General features: G+C 40.7%; 1 protein-coding gene across 2 annotated transcripts; it reads left to right on the forward strand.

Annotated features, from left to right (window-relative positions):
• Positions 1-1,548: 1,548 nt before the first annotated feature.
• Positions 1,549-17,328, forward strand: LOC118213862 (T-cell surface glycoprotein CD3 zeta chain-like). 2 transcript variants are annotated; one of them, XM_035393075.1, is made up of 8 exons: positions 1,549-1,805; positions 14,242-14,342; positions 14,466-14,513; positions 14,806-14,886; positions 15,008-15,040; positions 15,383-15,436; positions 15,825-15,857; positions 16,330-17,328. In XM_035393075.1, the coding sequence occupies exons 1-8, from the start codon at positions 1,748-1,750 to the stop codon at positions 16,393-16,395; spliced, it is 474 nt and encodes a 157-aa protein (XP_035248966.1). In that variant the 5' UTR covers positions 1,549-1,747; the 3' UTR covers positions 16,396-17,328. The 2 variants fall into 2 exon arrangements, with proteins under 2 accessions (XP_035248966.1, XP_035248967.1); XM_035393076.1 differs by lacking the exon at positions 1,549-1,805 and adding an exon at positions 11,664-12,261.
• The last annotated feature ends 983 nt before the right edge of the window (positions 17,329-18,311 follow it).

Genomic DNA, 18,311 nt, shown 5'->3' on the forward strand with positions numbered 1-18,311 from the left:
CAGATTTATGTACCTTTTGACCTTTAGAAGCAATGAATTAATTGACCTCAGCTTGAATTTAAACCAATATTATACTGAATGCAAATTTCGGCGCATCTTTCATACTTGCCGGTACTAGTTTGAAGGCCTACCCGACAGTCAAACTCTTCCTTGGTTGTTGATCCTTTACTTTTTAGTTTCCAATAGAGAGTGCTACATCTGTTTTCAATTTTCGGCAAAGCGCATGCTTTCTGATTTTATATCTCAGTTCACACTCGAGAAACAATCTTAATCGCGCGCTGTAGGCTACGGGCTCGTTTTTTTGAAGCGAATTAGAACACATTTTATCTCAACAATAAATAAGAAAGGTAAGCATGTTCTGCGAGCTAGGGTAGCCGAGAAAGGGGCCCATTGATCTATTTTATTTCTGCAAGTGGCCCTTTGTATGCAAATGCACGCTTGACACAGTATTGTGAGATTAAAAGGCCTTGTTCTGGCTTTTGATCTTCATCTTTTGTATTGCGACAGAACCCTAAACTGTATTAGTGTGCAGTGTGCGCTGGCTAGACATGCATGTATACTATTGTTCCTTATAACACTGCTTCCCAAGCTGTGTCCTGACACGGCCGGGAGTCCGTGGGTCCCCTTTAAAGAATATTTTGTTCATATTTCAGTATGTCATAAATTAATATTTCTAAACCAATTACATTGTAATTAATTACAAATATAGTGTGTATGGCGTACAGTACCTTACAGAACCACTGATCCTGTGATTTTTATACATACCTGATACTACACTACACCCCATTTCAGACATGCTTTCATGCACAAGTGTGTTTAGCAGCTACTTCCCCGCAGCCTGGAGTGGGTGGGGTATCATTTTTTGTAAACTAAAATAACATCTATATCTAAAATATAATTTTTTTAATAATTAATTTTTTATAATTAATTTTTGTCATTTTAATTTATTATATATGACTGCCTTGAATGACTGAGTTAATGACTTATGTTTTTTGTACTTTTTGCATGTGTAGCTATTTATTAACTATCCAGCATCATAAAATTAGAAAACAATGATTTCTGAAACATTTCAGATGATAAATGGCTATAATAGCGGAATGAAAAAAGCGAGTGTTACATATGAATAGGCAGAAACTACCTCACCTTTAATAGTGCCGAATGTGGCAGTGGAGTGGGAGAATGTGAACACGGCATATTTTATATTGGCGGTCGAACGATGCACACATACTTGTGTCATTGTGACAGCAGGAATGATGGAAATGGTTGTAGTTGTGTTTTCAGTACAATCCATGGCTTATGTATATTTCTTTTTTAAATGGTCTTGAGTTATAGGCTGCATGTATACACAGAGACAGGAAAGAAGGGGGCCTCTTCTGCTCTCTGTATGTCAACACCACTATTAACTTGTAATGCTCAGACATCGACACCTTGCACAAGCTGCGGCCAATACTCCACCCCCCCCCCCCAATGTTCCCCTAACCACCTCTGGCACCCGACCCCCCACAGGACCCCCCCCCCCCCCCCACCATGTCAGATTTCGAGAAAGTGGGCCATGCGTTAGAGCCCAGTTAGCAGGTGGGGCGGTAGAGTGAAGCCACTTCCTGTCAGCAGACTTTGACTTTGATGGAGAGACGAGTCAGAGCTGTCTCTCTCTCTCTCTCTCTCGCTCTCTCGCTGAGCAGCCTCTGTGGGAGCCTGTCACTCACAAAAACAGTCTAAAGAAAAGGAGAAGAAGCGAGCGAAGGCGATGGATCTCCGGGGGACCGGCCTTCTGGTGGTCCTGGCCATGGCGGTACCGTCTGCAGGTAACAGCCCGACCCGTGCACTACCTGCATAACACTGTATTCAGCACACATGTAGCCCAGGAGAACAGAACACTTTACGGCTCAAACTCGTTCATATTTCATACGTTGGCTCATTAATGCATTGAGTGAGAAACTGTTTCTTTTCCAAGGTGTAAGTTGATGTGTGTAGTGAAAACTTGGTGGAAATTGACAGAAAATTGTCAAGACCAGGTGCCATTTTTATCTTCACTTAAAAGGTCGTCTAAGTCCCCCCCCCACCCGACAATCGCGGCAGGAGATTGTGTAGGGGAGGGCAACCTAACATGAACCCCCCCCCTCCCCCCATATCAGCTTCTCAGATTTTTACTCCTGTTACATGCATGGACTTTTGCTGCAGTTCGCCAATTTGGGGCAGGCCTGTCAGCGTTTTTACTGCTTCACTCTGTATAGACTGAAAAACTCTAGACGTGCACCATATGTCAGAGTAACCAGGTCTGTAGGAACGGTCGGGACCAGAGTACTGCACTGCCCTATGCAGCCTGCGGTACCTTCCGGGTATCAGAGGCCCCACAGGTTCACGCGCTGGGGCTGTAACTGACTCTTTTCCCCTCTTTATCTGTATCACGTCTAGTGCATTTTTAGACGAGCTGAGTGGAGAAACCGTTTCCTTTCCGTTGCTGTCACTTGCTTAGGAAAAATACCACCTGTTTCCCAAGAATATTTAGCGTATTGTCTTTGTATTTTTTTGTTGTTGTTTTTTTTTAAATTATAGGGCCTTGCGTTCATAAGCATTCACTTCATCAGAACTCAGGGTCACCTTCTTACGATAAGGGCAAATAAAAAAATGAGAAAAATTGCAATGCTTACTGAAGATGTAAAGAAATATTTAAATATATCGTGATGGGCATGTTTACCTATGGTACTCCGGAAACTTGAGTCTCTGCTAACCTTGCAACTTGGTTAAATTACAACACAAAAACATTAGGATCGTGCAACAGAGTCATCGTTCATGTATTGTCATTGTTGCAATTTGGGAAACTCGAATGAGAATTTTTCTGTAAATCATGTTTTATATATTAAAATGCAATGTTTAATCATGTTATAATCTGACGCGTAGCTGCTCAGCGTCCATGTCTGCACGGCATTGCGAAATGTTTCCAGTTCATAAAAATGCTATGCATCTACTAAAACCGTTTAAAGAACAAGCATCAGATGCTTTCTGAAAATCAGGATGTGTATCCTAGTTTTAAACTTTCTGTTCTGTTATCATTTCCACTTAAAAACTCTTGTTGATTCTTCCATTTTTTAATACAGTGCGTTAGGATCTGAGTAAAGCTCTCCAAAAACCTACAGAAATTGAAATATTTATCCTAAATTGTAATCATTTATTAATTTATTATACACACGTATACGTAATGCACTCCAAATGCATTTATTAGAATTTTATAAATATAACATTAGGTGTCTGTGGTATGCTATGAGGGTCTCACTAGATGAGTGTGCAAGTGAATACATAGGCCAAAAAGGGCCCACACTAACCTTTCAGAAGAACATATTAAACTTACTAAACAGGTAAAACTGTCACGCATTAATGACATTTTCATTTTATCGTTAATTTACCACACGCGTTCTCACAATGGGGGTGTGCTGAAGTGGACTTGTCAAGTACCGCCCGAGCCCAAATTTCGAAGTACTGTTTTGTTAAGAGCTGTCACTCAAGCCAGAGAGACAGCAAACTGATGTGATATGATTTTGTTTCCACTAAAACTTGAAAATTATGACAGTAATTATAGCATTACAGCAGTTCTGGCTTTAATCTCAATTTTTCACATAAATGTCAAAGGTTTCGATGTCAAACTTTTTTAGTTTAAAACTCTTAACGTTCTAGGTTTAAAAGTCAAATGTTTTGCGTTTTTGACTACTGAAAGGTTCTGGAATTAATCTGGACTTTAGAAATTCAAACATTTAAGCACTGTTCTCAAAACTCTCAAAGTTAAAAGTTAAAAAAAAATGTTTTGATGCAAACAAACACTAAAAAGTTTTGCTGTAAAAAGTCAAATGTCTTAAATGTTTATTGTGGAAGTCAGTAGCTTTGACTTTAGTCTCAAGCTTTGGCATTTATTTTGAGTTTCAAGTTTTGGAGGCGACCCCAACTTGCATTGGGCAAGAGACATGAATACTACATCCTGGATGTCCGCCCATGACAATGCCTGCTCACCATTCACCCACACATTCATACCTACAAGTAATTTAGAATCTCCAATTGGCCTACTGTATGTCTTTGGACTGTGGGAGGAAACAGGAGCACCCGCGGAAACCCACACGGACATGGGCGGCAGTATAGGATAATGGGTAAGGAACTGGTCTTGTAACTTAAAAGTCATAGGTTCCGATTCTTGGGTAGGACACTGCCATTGCACTTTTGAGCAAGGTGCTTAACCTGCATTGCTTCAGAATGTATCCAGCTGTATGAATGGATGCTATGTAAATGCTATGTAAAAAGTTGTGTCTGCTGAATGCTTGTAAACATGGGGAGAGCATGAAAACTCCACACAGATAGGCCCTCAGTCAGGGTTCGAACTCGGTACCTTCGTGCTGTGACGCAACAGCAGTATTCACTGCACCCCTGGGGTACTCTGAAATCATGTTACGGGATGTTTATCGATAATGGACAACTCTGAGGTTTACTTTGACCTGGGGCTGACACAGGTAGAACTAGGGATATATTTGCAGGCAGAAACCTGGAAGTTGTCTTATTGATTAACACGACATGATTTGTGCTTGAGTTAATCCCTGTTTGTGACGCAGGTTGTTTTCAAGAAAAGACTTTTGCTTTTCAAGCTCACAAGATCACAATCACAAGAAAACAAGTTTTGTTATGTCTACCGTAAGATCACAAGGTGAATAATTTGTGATCATGGTAAAACAACTTCTGTTATGTCGAGAATACAAGTCGATAATAAGTTGTGATCTTGAGATAACGGGACCTAAAAAATATAGCATGGCTTATATGGAATTTCATTTTAATCTGGAATTTAAATTTAATTCTATATTAATTGGAAAAATATTTAGTTGAATAAACCTTTGAGCGATTTTTAGCGATAAAATGTTTATAGATAAAATTTTCACATTAAAAAAAAAATTAGAGTCAAAATGTTTGAGATTAAAGTCAAATCTTGTTTTAAAATTTTGAATTTAAAATGTAAAATGAATAAGTTTTGACTTTGGAAATGAAAAGTTTAGAATTTAAAGGTTTTCGCAAACATTTTGACATAAATCTTTGAAGTTTTGACATTTAATCTCAGTTTTGACTTTAAAGCCAAAAGCCAACTTTAAAACTTTAAACATTTGAACTCAAACTTGAAAGTTTTCCGTTCAAATCTCTAAAGCTTTGACTTTAATCTTAAACTTATTTTGACGATAAAAGGCAAATATTTTGAGTTCGAAAGTAATAAATCTCAACTTTTATCTCAAATGTTTTGACATTAACCATTAATTTCAAAGGTTTTGACATTAAAAGTGTCATGTTTTTAGTTTAAAATTAGAAAGTTTAGAAATTAAAAATTTGAAACCGCTCAGCTAACCATTTTGGGTTTATTTATGTGTCCATTGTATTAAAGGTATTTAGCATTTAGTTGATATCCTGAGCAACTTATACAACTTCTGCATTTCATTTTTTTAGTACCCGTTTATACAGCTTGGATATACACTCTACCTATCTAGTACTGGGTCGGACACCCTTTTGCTTCCTTTTAGGATTTTGGTCCTTGTTGCCTCGATAGCATCACGTGGGTCCCACAGATTTTTCGGCCGTACATTAAGGCAGGGAACCTCTCCTTACACCTCATCCCCAAAAGCGCCCTATTGAATTGCAGTCGGCGAACTGTGCAGGCCATTAGACTAAACCGAAGTCACAGTCATGTTTGTGGAACCAGCTTGAGATGTTGAGTGCTTTGTGACATCGTGCGCTGTCCTGGTGGAAGCTTTCGTTTGAAAAAGGGTCGACTTTTGTGGCCATAAAGGGATGCACACGGTCAGGAACAATTCTTAGGTATGCTGTGGCATTCAAATGATGCTCAGCTGGCATTTAGGGGCCTCGCATGGCAAGAAAACTTTCCCTACACCATTACGCCACCACCAGCAGCCTGTACCACTGACACGAGGCGGGATGGATCCAAGGATCTATGTTGTTTACACCAAATTCCTGACCCTACCATCCATGCCATGTCACGGCAGAAATCGAGCTTCAACAGACCAGGCAACGTTTTTCCAATCGTCCAGTTTTGGTTATCACGTGCCTGTGGCAGGCGCTCCTGTTCTATACCGGACCGGAATGGAACCCGCCATAGTCTTCTGCTGCTGCAGCCTGTCCACTTCAAGATCCGACACGTTGTGAGTTCGGAGATGCCCTTCGGCGCACCACTGCTGCAAACAGGTGTCGTTTGAGCATTTGTGGTTTTTTGTTAGCTTGAATGAGCCTGCCCATTCTCCTCTTAGCTCTCTCGATAACATGGTGGTTTCGGCCACAGAACTGTTGCTCACTAGATTTTTTTTGTTTTTGTTCATCGTGCCATTCTCTGTGGTAATGTAACGCAAGAAAATCCCAGGAGGACAGCTATTTTAGAGAGATTCTAGAACCACCATGTCCGGTACTAATGATCATACCACAGTCAAAGACGTTTAGATCACGCATCTTTTCCCATTTTAATGTTTGGTTGAACAACTACTGAACCTCTTCTCTGTGTCTGCATGCTTCATGTATTGCAGCTATGTGGTTTGGGGGAGTAAGCTATTTGTGTTAACGCAGGGGTGTTACAAATAAAGTGACCACTGAGTGTATACTGAAGCAATTTAGGTTAAGTACCTTGATCAAGAGTATAAGGGCAGTGTCCTGGCTGGAAATAAAACCTGCAACCTTTAGTTAAAATCCCAGTTCCTTACCCATTATACTACACTGTTTCCTGTACAATGGGTAAGGAACTGATCAAGCATATATCTCAGTATGAATAACAGTAATTCAATTCACAAATAGAATTGTATAATTGTCTGTAAGGTATATATATATGCAATATCTGTGAGAAATTTGCAGATGAAATTACAAAACCACACATTGTTTTACATGAGTTTTTGCTTTTATTTAACACCGATGAAGACCTTTTCATTATGAATGTCCACTAGAATGAAAGAAAGCAACAGCCTGTTACTTTATAAATATGCAGTAAGCTCTATACTTTTTTTTGACACGGTGGGTAAATATAAACACTTTGAAGAAATTTGCATCAGTTATAATATTACTGAAGCGGGTACGTATAAAAACCCTGAAGGCAGCAATTCCACAGTTCAATCAATCAATCAATCAATCAATCAATCAATCAGTCAATCAAAATGTATTTCTATAGCACACTTCATACACAGAGGCAACCCAGTGTGCTTTACATAAATAAAAGCAAAAGGAACAAAGAAAGTACAAAGTACATAGAATAAAAACAAAATAAAAAATAAAAATTTTAAATCGGGAATGACTAGAGGTCTACTTCCACAATTAAAGTGCAGTAAGATTGAGTGCAAGTTCAGAGACAAAATGTGATGCATGCCCATGTGTTGGTCCTGTAGGTTTGCAGTTTCCTAAAATTAAGATTGGGGACGGATTGGTCTCAGCTGAGTCGGCTGATGGAGAGAGCACACGTACCTGGGCTGCGTTAGCTAATCAGCCCAGGTGCTTAAAGGTGTGCTGCTCTCCATAGTTTGGGGCCAAGACCGGGTGCTAACGCTAAGTTTAATTCTTTATTTGCGGTGCATTTAATTTCAGTTTTGTTTCTTTTTTTAAAAAGATGGGAAAAAGTAATCCCCTCACTGAAAAGTCGTAGGAGCTGGTCTGCTGGAAAGCAGGCCTGCTACAGAGCGGGGAACTGAAATAGGTGTCGCTCTGCTTTATTTTCTTTTGTCTTCGTTATTTTCGTTTATTGTTTTTGCCTGGAACCCGTCAGGGTGAAGGGTGAAGATGGCGTTTATTTTATTTCATGTTTGTGTGTGTGCGCACTCTCTCTCTCCATGTGACAAACAACGATGTTCCCCGGCACTGCCGCATCTCCCTCCCAGGGGTGTCACACTGGCATATGACAGATGTACACTCAGCATTTGTGGATATTTAAATGAGAACTTTGAACATGAATTTCGATTTTTCCGTTGAAATCCATTTTTCCTAATCTTCCATGCAAACTAAATGTGTTTATTCTTCTGTTATATAGCACCGTTGCTATCATCTTCACAGGTTCTCTCATTAGATCCAAATTGGGTCGATTAGATTAGATGCCTGGTGTGCACTACACAACTTTGAAAATCCTACGAACAGAGAGCATCTCACATTTAATGACTGTCTTACGAAAATCGCTGTTATTTCCAACCTAGGAACCCTCACTCTGTAAGCGTAGTCACAGGCTGTGGTCACACACTACCAAAGCCATGGCCAAAGACTTGTGATAAAATCAGTTATCAAATAAGTCTGATGTTCCCGCAAGTCGCAGACTAGCTTAGGACTGGAGAGCTGCGATTGAGCCTCTAACCATCCCACATTAAAGGACCGTTGGTGGCGGCGGTGCTCAGCGATCGTGCAAAGACTGGGGATTTTCTTAGGATTTTGTTAACATCTCGAAAAGTCTTTACTAAAAGTCCTGCAGCGTACGCTAGGCATTAGCATTCATTTGATTTTCATTACAAAGCTCACAAAGTTGCTTCATTCCCACAATACAGATAACTGTATTGCTGTTGGGAGTTGGGGCCTTCTCCTACGTACACACTTTGGAAACACCAAGCATAAACTCAAACACTGTAGTACTTTTGTTAATTTTTAACCTCTTATCTCAAGTGCGGCTAACTTCGTAGATGGGATTCAAACCTTTCTTTTCTTTAGTACGATACAATGAAATATAGAGCACGATAAAAAGCAATCAAAGGACACATTCAAGTCCTGAACATAGAAAATAGAAATGATTTTACTGTTTGAACTTTGACATACAAGAGCAGCATATCACTGACGTCTAGCCTGCTGAAATCTTGATCACCAGCACCTAAAAAGTTGCATAGACTTAAAAATAGATGTTAGGAAGTGACCTCCAGCTTTGATCGGATAAAAATGTGAAAAGAGCGTAGGCCTCTCTGTAGCTGAACACTTCCTGTGAAAACATTCACATCAATAATATCAAACAAACACGGTTCTATACGTGCAACAGCCTCTAAGAGCGGGGGAAAAAAGAGTTTAAATTTTAGAGCAGTTTAATACGTAAAATAAATATAACAATATTTTCATGTTTCCTTAAATTCGTAACTTTACAACAAATGCATGATATGACAGTTAATATGATTCTGAAGAGAAAATAGCAATCCAATGAAACTATTGACAATGACGTGTAATGTTTAAAATTGTAAAAGTACTAACAACTGTAACTATACTATAATTATGGTGAAATTTGTATTTTTAAGAGCAGCTTGTGTCATAATAGATTGCCTGTTCAGTCATGGGGGCCATATATGGACAATGTGTGGAACCAAGGCCAAATTTCAGAGTGATACCAATAAACAATGGTAGAGAGTAGCCTACAGTACAAGCTATTGGATGAATATGATACATACTTAATTCTATTTATTTTAAATGCTCCTTCTATAAAATATTCTGCCAAGTGATGTTATCTTAGGCTGTCTTTGTTTCCCTATTCAGTCACAAAAATCATTTATTGACTTAAACTAACACGAATGGAAACAATGTATGAAAAATGTCATAAATATTTATGGTGGAAGAAAATATCTGTGGTAATCTTCCCAATGCTATAATTTTAAATTTAGAACATAGTGGAGTGTGTTTCAGACATAAAAATCAGGAAGTAAATTTTACTTGGCCATTGTTAGAGTATGCTGAGTTTCACAGTGCAGTATCACTTTAGCTCCTGAGGAGCTTGTCATATGATTTGTGAAATCCTCTCAAACAGTATGAATACAGTTGCACTTTTGTGTTACTTTTCTTGCACCGTAGTTTCCTATTAATAGGAACCTTTTAAGGTGTAAGATGTCAAGTATGTGACTAGAATGTTCTTTACTGGACATTCTAATGCTCTGAACAGCAACAATCACTGTTGGTAATTGAAATCAATGAAGTTCTAGAACACTTAAAATTTTGAAAAAAGAAAAAAAAAACATTCCAAAAAACCTTGCAAACCATCAAAGGGTTTTAAAGGGCTTTCTCTTGCGCAGGTAACCCCTAAATGTTTTCCTCCTCTCTGAGCCAGTGCCTGCGTGATTCAATGTTAGCCCGAGACTGAGATGTCTGCTGGGGAATCCTTCATGAGTCATTGGGTACTCATAGGTCAGGGGCGGGGGGCCCGGGCCCTGGGGGGGGGGGGGGGGCGATGAGGGAGGCACGAGGGGTGCTCCTGTGCCCCTCTGACCTCTGACCTACAGAAAAGCTGAACATGGAGACGTGTGGCCACACAGGGGCCATTTGGAGGAGCTGCTCAAACCAGCAGGCAGGTCTTGCAATTAAGACCCCTCACGGTTTCAGCTCAGCTCATCAGCACAGACAACCCCCCCCCCCCCCCACCTCCTGCGCCTACCCCCTCAAGCCCACCCCCACCCAGGTCTGACGCAAACTCGGAAAGCTCTCAACAGCAGAGGAAAACCACTGAACTGCATGCAGCTTGAGTCGCGCAGACCGCGAGAGAGGCTACATAAACCGCCCACGCTCGGCGTGTATGCGGCTAGCTGTTCTGGCAACGTACAGCAGCGAAGCTTTAATGGGCTACTGTTTTACTATGCTTCTACATGTAACAGAAACCAGGCTGATTTTAAATTCATCAGCACATCTAGGCACTTGCTGCAACTTGAGTGTGTGTGTGTGTGTGTGTATGCGCGCGTGTGTGTGTGCCCGTGTGCATGCATGCATGTGTGTGTGTGTGTGTGTACATGTTTGTGTGTGTGTGTGGGCATCTGTGCAGTGATAAAGGACCTTTTCTCTCTTAGATACACAATGTGTTTCTCCCTGTAACTGTTACCACAGTGGCAAATGTATATCTCAGTGACATGGATGTCATTTTGCTTCAGTATATTTTTTAATGTATTGAGTAATTTTCAACAGAGAGCTCATTCATCTTTGTGCTCATTCATCTCAGAGACATATGCGAGTTATTATGCAATGTTGTTCTTTCCATCAACATTTTTTCAAATTTAATTTCGTAAATCTGGCACAAGAAGAAACAGAACTGTACAATGTTGCTGCAAAGAAAATTGTGATTTGCTTGCAGCATGCACGTAACTTTCCAAAACACTGTTCACTATGCTGCACTTCATAAAAATACTTTCGAATACATGCTCTTGAATAAATCACTGTGCCCCTATTCTTGTAATAAATAGTCAAATGTATAGATTAAAGGAATTTGCAAGTACATTTTCTAAGTTAGCAAGCAATCTGCAGTCATACTGTGGGGACCACTCTAAGCTTTCAGCCTCTTGATCTCAGTCTGGCGTGGGGCATTTTAACGAAGGGTGTAATGCTGGAGCAGACTACCCAGGGCCTCAGAGGAGGTGGCCTCAAAAGGCCTGGACCAAAACATTTGTTTTGGACCGCAATCTTAAAGGGGCCCACAGAGATTGTATTTTCACAGGGCACAGAATTTTGTGCTACACCAGGGCTGCCCTATTCTCTTCCTGCAGATCTACCATCCTGTAGGTTTTCATTTCAACCATTACATTACATTACAGGCATTTAGCAGACGCTCTTATCCAGAGTGACATACAACAAGTGCATTAGTTCAAGGTGCAGAGGTGCAAAAGAAACACACTAGAGTGAAGTAAAGATCGTAGTGCCAGAAGTGACCACATAGATCAGGACTCCAACCCTGTAGAGTAACCTGTTCATGTTCCAACCATAATTTGGCAAGCCAGATTCTACTCATTAGTAGCTCAATGAGATCTGTGGCTGTTGAATGAGGTGTGCTTTATTCGGGTTTGAGTGAAAACCGACCGGACGGTAGACTTCCAAAAACAGGATTGGGCACCCCTGTGCTACACCCTTGATTCTAACCAGGGGTCCTCACTGTTGTCGTTGGGCAGACATTTTAGGGTAAAAAAAAATATTTATGCTTGGCTATACAACTTTGAATTATAGTTTTAGGATTCCAATGCTTTGGTTTTCCCGAAGAAAACTTGCGAGGTTATTTATTAGTGTTCGCTTCATTCTTTTTTTTTTTTTTTAAAGAAAACGCATGGCATTGCCGCGTCCGACTAACGTCGAAGTCTTCAGCGGACATGCTGGACCAATCCTGTCCTTGTGCGACTATTTTTGGCCTCTGATTGGTTGTAAGGATACAATATATAGATGTGCTTAACACGATTGGGAATTGTTACGTTGTTTGACAGGGGCAGTGTGACTCTCAGTTATTTTTCAGAATTACTGAAACGATAGCGTTCCAGCTTTCACCTGCACATCGAGGTCATTTTATTTGCATGGTCACAGTCAAAACAGAGAAGCATGCAGTTTCTAATTAGCTTGTCGTTGCTGCTGTTGTTTTGCATGGCGGTAGACAGGATCCTTTGTGTGCTTTTTGTGTGGATACGTTGATGCGATTTACACGAATTCACCCGTTTCCCGGCAGAATATTTGTGTTATCCACAGGATTTTGTGAATTACTACAGATGCACAGGATTTTGTGAATTACTACAGATGCATCTTAAACTCGAAACGGAATAGAATGTTGCGACGCTAGCGTTTTCAGAATGCATCACATTTTTATGCTTCGAGAACGCCGGGTTGTGTGCCGTGCAACCTTTTTTTTTTTAAAGCTCAAAACAATTGTTTTGTCATGCTTATTGTCGAAGTAAATATGCCTTGCATCAACACTGGGCTATAGTACGTTATCGTAACATTCGTTTCACATAGCTACTTTAGCAGACGGGCCTTATTTGACGTAACTTTTGGTTATTGGTTCTCGAGCTAGGTCCTGGGGGCACCCTATGTACCCTGGTTTTCGTTCCAACCACAAGTACTATTCCAGAATTTTTTTATTAGCCGCTTTTCATCTTTCGAGGGATTATTTGCCATTTCAGAAATTACTGTGCATGCCATGAAGAATAAAAGCACCATAGTCACATTGCGCTTATTGTTATATATTGCAAACGATTACACGAAGAGGTAAAAAAAAAAAAAAAAAAAGTTACACCGAGGCGAATCACTAGGGTCCTAATTGGTGAGTGCATGGACACCTGACCACTAAAACTAAACGTCTGGTAGATAATGATGAAGAAGATTCAAAGAAAAAAGCAAATTGATAACGAAGCAAAACCTGCCTTGTGTTCATTGTTTTAAGGAGAACTATTAGCTGAACACGCGTGTTTAAGTTCGTTATCTTAATTGAGCATGAATTTAGCTGTAACAAAAAGCTGCAAACGCAGGAGTCCCCAGTACCCAGGTTTTCTAACGCTGCCATACGTTTTGTTGAAATGATGCCGCCGAGACTCCCGATCTAATGCACATGCTTTGTGACAATATCTGTCTAAACACTATACAAATAATATTGAATTCACTAATTCTTCTAATGGTGCATAATGATAACTTTTATGTGGAGAGGCTGTTGACTGGAATGCTCTTTTTCAGTGTTTCATATGACACATCTTGATTAAACAATTCCCCTTTCTCTGAATTTAGTATTGGTCTCCTATAAGTTGAGTAAGGAACCAACATTATTGAAAATTGTGTTAAGTTCTCATCAATAATTTTAAAACATATATTTGAATTAACTTTAAAAAGTTCTGTTGCATTATTTGTATTTCATTTAATTGACAGGTAAACTGAAAATTAATATTTCTAGCATTGTAAAATATATCAGCCTTGCCTGGATATTCATTAACTGGGTGTCAAATGCATTCTGGTATGTGGATCCCCACCTGCAGAGGTTCAATGAGATGGACTTTCTGGGATACTACAGTTTTGGTGTTGCATGCAATCTAAATCTGTATTTTTACAGGGATTCAGCTTTTTGTTGTTTTGCTACCTGGCCTGAAAATAAAGTCCATTAAACCAGCAATCATATTTCTATGGCTTCATAGCTCTCGTATGTACAGGGTCATTTTGCAACAGCAGTATGATAGAAACTAATATTTTTAATGAGGTTTCCTGGGTGAGTTATAATCAGGACTTGATGCGACTCTTCCTTCAGATCTCCTCCATTTCTCCATGGCTGAATTAGTTCACCCCTTGCTTTTCTCCAGTTCCTCCCTGGATATCTGGATATCATACCACATTAATCTCTTATCCCGTTTCTGGCCTGATCTCTCTCCCATTTGCCTCCAAAAGAGACGCCCCATCCCGGGCTCCTCCGGAGTCTCTGTGCTGGTGCGTGACCCCGCCCTTTCTCGTCCTCCGTCGATTTCAGCCAGTGGTTCTTCTCTCTCTCTCTCTCTCTCTACGCTACAGAGGCAAAAATTGGGCTGAACGACCCCATGCTGTGCTATATCCTGGATGGGGTGCTGCTGCTGTACGGTCTGGTCATCACGGGGCTCTTCTTCAGAGAGAGAGTGAGTCTCACCGTTAATGCGGTCATGCCATGCGCGGTCAATTATGCAAATGTTGCCCGTCCTCTTGCGCCATTAGCATCACTGTAATCAAGTTTTATTTTCATCCTCTCTCTCTCCGTGTAGTACTTCAAGCCGACTAAGGCCGACTCCAAAGATGACGGTATCTATATGGTGAGTGCCATTAACAGGCCTTCGGAAACTGGCCTTCCCCAGGCAATGACTTAGATTACGCGCCGGAAGGCATCGAAGGCCGGCAGACGCCGCAGTCCTCCAGGGGCGGAGTGAGCGGGAGGTCCCCGACGAGGAGCTCTGGGTGCTAGCCTGCGAGCGGTCAGATGAGACGTCCTCCGCTACGCCGGCGAATTGAGACGGCGCCCGCGGTCATTATAGCGCAGGGGTGTTAGACGTGTTGGGCGTAGGACCCGGGCGTTCAGTCACGCGTCTGTACGCTGTTCTCAAACAGGGCCTGAACAAAGCAGCCGACGCGTACGACGTCCTGAGGCCCTCGGGCGACGCCGAGAGTGGAGCCGGAACCTCGCGAGGGGTAAGAGGACAAGGAGATGGGGGGGAAGAGCACGGGCTTCATAAAACACACGAGTACAACAGAGAGAGCACTGAGGAGATCGGGAGACAGCCCTTCATATGCTGTCTCTGTTTTCTTTCAGAAGCGCAGGCAGGGTGATGATGAGACGTACACGGTAAGAGGCAATACAAACCCAACAGACTACTGAGCAGGAGACGATTCAGAGAAGTTGATCCCTGATTGCATTCATTTGAATTTCAGTGCCTGGTAATATGTGACAAACAGACAATTCAGCCTAACAGTACTGTTTTCACAGAACTTCCTCTTGTTATATGTTGGTCTACAAATTTCCCTCAGCCCCCAACACCCCAACCCCCCACCCCCCACCTCGGCTTCACAGCGCCTCATTAAGCAGTGTGGCTTAAGTGCTCCACCTTGTGGCTGAATGTAGTACTGCATGGTTGCCCAATGGGCAGGGAAACTGGAGAACTCATTTTGTATGACGTTACATCCACAGCCCCTTCAGAAAGGAACCGAGGATAACTACAAAGAGATTGGAGTAAAGAAGGAGGTAATCATTTTTCTCAGTCAAGTAACTCTGTGGAAATCTACGGAAGTGTTCTGTGTTTGTCATATAATTAGCATTCCTCGGAGTCACGTGTGCCTGAATATGTGTTCTTCCAATAAAATCAGGGTCAGTCAGTGGCCCAAGAACTCACTTAAACTGGTAAACTACGCATTCTGAAATTAACATGCAAATTACATTATTTTAATGTAATTAACAGCAACAGGCATTTACCTACTGTGAACGTAATCAGAGGCGGGTAATGGGGACGTGAGAGGTGGGAAGGGGACAGGTGAGATGCACAGGTGCATTAGGGAAGACTACTCAGCGCCATGACTGTTTAATCAGGTCAGACAGGACTTCCTCCTCGACTGACATTTGATTCTCCCCACAGCGCCGCAGAAACAGAAATGAACAGGTGTACCAGGTGAGAAGCACTTTTTCAAACAACAGGGAACATTAACACTTGATTTTCGCCATTTAGAAGTTACAGTACGTCAATCTTACAAACTGCTGGACCAAGTTGTATGAAGTCTGCCAGTCATCAAGCGATCCTTGATTGGGCTGTCCTTGAGATTGTCATTTAAACTTTATAGCTAAGCAGTATAGTGGCCAAGGGCCAATCAAATTTCAAAGTTTAGTTGAAGTGCCAGTAATCCTTCTGTTTGCTTGAATATATTTCTAAAAGTATGTAAAACATGTAAAACAATACATAGATATTTTATGCTTGTTTGTGAGAAGTTTGGTAAGAATTGATTTACCTATTTCAAATACATGTGCTTAATATCTTATAGAATATTCAGACTTGCGCATTAAACTCATAGTCATAATGGCTGTTACCATCAGCCATGGTATATAGTGCAAATAATAACTGGATTTGGGTCATTTCTCCCTCCCAGGGTCTGAGCACCGCCACCAAGGACACCTACGACAGCCTGCACATGCCGCAACTGCCACCACGCTAAGAAACGGCAGGGTGACCTTTGACCTTAAGACCCCCTGACCTTTCCATGCCGGCACAATGACCAATCCCTGGCTCTCACAGTAGAGTGCAGCTTTCTGTTCTATGTTGCTGGGCAAAGTCCATTCCTTCCAGCAGCAACAGTGTGCCCAGTTTTATCATATAAAAACAATGAATTACATTCATTGGCCCATTGGCAAATAAACAATTTCAGCCAAGTGAAACAAAACTCCGCTAAATTTTAGGTGAATTTCAGTTCAGGTCAATTACTGCCAATTTCCTCCCCAAACACCAATAATTTTCAGCCTTTTCACATGAATGTGAAAAATGTATTTTGAAAGGCAGCCCCCCCTGCCATGTATTGATATTTAAATTATTAATATCACAGTCCAAACCAGGTTTAAACCTGGCATGTCCAATCGTATCCAGAAACAGGGCCAGTCGGGGTGCACCACGCCTGAATTAACTATTTAACTAACCATGGCCTTCAATCAAGACCAAGTAGAACCAGGTGTCTCAGTGCCGGGCTAAAACACAAACCTGCATCCACACCGACCCTTTTCGGGTAAGACTGGACACCACCACCGGTTTAAACACTTTTTGTCCTGGGGAGTGAAGCATTTAAAGGTTGAAGATGATGATTATGGGGACCATTACTCTCCATTACACCAAAACCTGGTCCTCTTACTGTCCCTTATACTGGACCGCCTGAGTTTTGAAGAGTATCAGAGTAAATGGGGGGTAAGAATCTAGCAAAAGCTCCATGTTTATACAGCAAGCATTTTTTATAGGCCGGTTGTAAATAAGTTGCACAAATAAGCTCAATCATATTGGGGGGGGGGGGGTGGGGGGGAAGCTTTCGGCTCATTCAAGTTGTTGTAATTTTCTCAATGTGATATGTGTAGAAATTAAATAAAAATGCTTTTAGCCATTTAAACAAAATTCTCCAATTGAATGAATCAGGAGGAGATGTGTACAAGATAAATGCATTAATTAGCTTTTTACCATGAGGTATTTATTCTGGGCCTTTATCAAGCGATCGGTATCATAACATTAGAAATGTCATGTTTTACAATTCACATACACTCTACATCACACACGCGTGCGTGCACACACACACACACATTTACATATTACATATCATGAAATAATCTAAAGAACGTAAAATAGAATAAGAGAATAAGTATGAGTGAAGAGATTTAAATTTGGAGTGCAGGATTAGGATGCAACAAAGTAATTTAACACATTACAATGTTAAAACACTTGGAAAACGGTTTAATGATGTTTACAACAAAAAAGTACTGTACAGTTACAGTAAGATTCTTTATATATATATATATATATATAAAAAACAAAATAAAATAGAAACCAAAAAAATACAGCAGATGAATGCATCTACACAAATCTACCATATATACGGATTCACAAAAAATGTCTACAAAATCTGTTAGAACTAAGCCACCTTGTCTCTTTAGACAGAGATCACGGATGTGTCCCCACAGCAACCAAGAAGAGAGCCAAGTGAGAGAGGTACCAACCCATGGGTCAACAACATGGATGGTTACCCCCTCTTACAGCTAGTGTGATCCAAACACTCGCCACTTACCGCATCACCATGACAACAATGAGGACTACAAGGCCGAGTTTTGAAAAAGAAAAAAAAAAAAAGGAGTAGTTTATTAAAAAGAATAATAATAAAAATAAAAAAGGGACACATTCCATCAGCCCAAACTGTAGTGGGTGAAAAGTTTTACTTTTAGAGATGCACATCTTTTTGAAACCTACGATAAAGTAATATGTACACGTTATTTTTTTCATTCATTTTTTATTTTTATTTTACCAGTATTTAAAACCATGATAACTGGGCAGTGAAACAGATATCACATACATTGAGACACACCCAAAACATACAAAAATACT

The sequence above is a fragment of the Anguilla anguilla genome, chromosome 15, assembly GCF_013347855.1.
Source record: "Anguilla anguilla isolate fAngAng1 chromosome 15, fAngAng1.pri, whole genome shotgun sequence".
Lineage (NCBI taxonomy): Eukaryota > Metazoa > Chordata > Actinopteri > Anguilliformes > Anguillidae > Anguilla > Anguilla anguilla.

Coding starts and splice junctions, on each gene's coding strand:
- LOC118213862 (XM_035393075.1), top strand. CDS start 1,748: ATGGATCTCCGGGGGACCGGCCTTCTGGTGGTCCTGGCCATGGCGGTA. Junction 15,041..15,382: donor GTGATGATGAGACGTACACG/GTAAGAGGCAAT, acceptor TTACATCCACAG/CCCCTTCAGAAAGGAACCGA. Junction 15,437..15,824: donor AGATTGGAGTAAAGAAGGAG/GTAATCATTTTT, acceptor TTCTCCCCACAG/CGCCGCAGAAACAGAAATGA.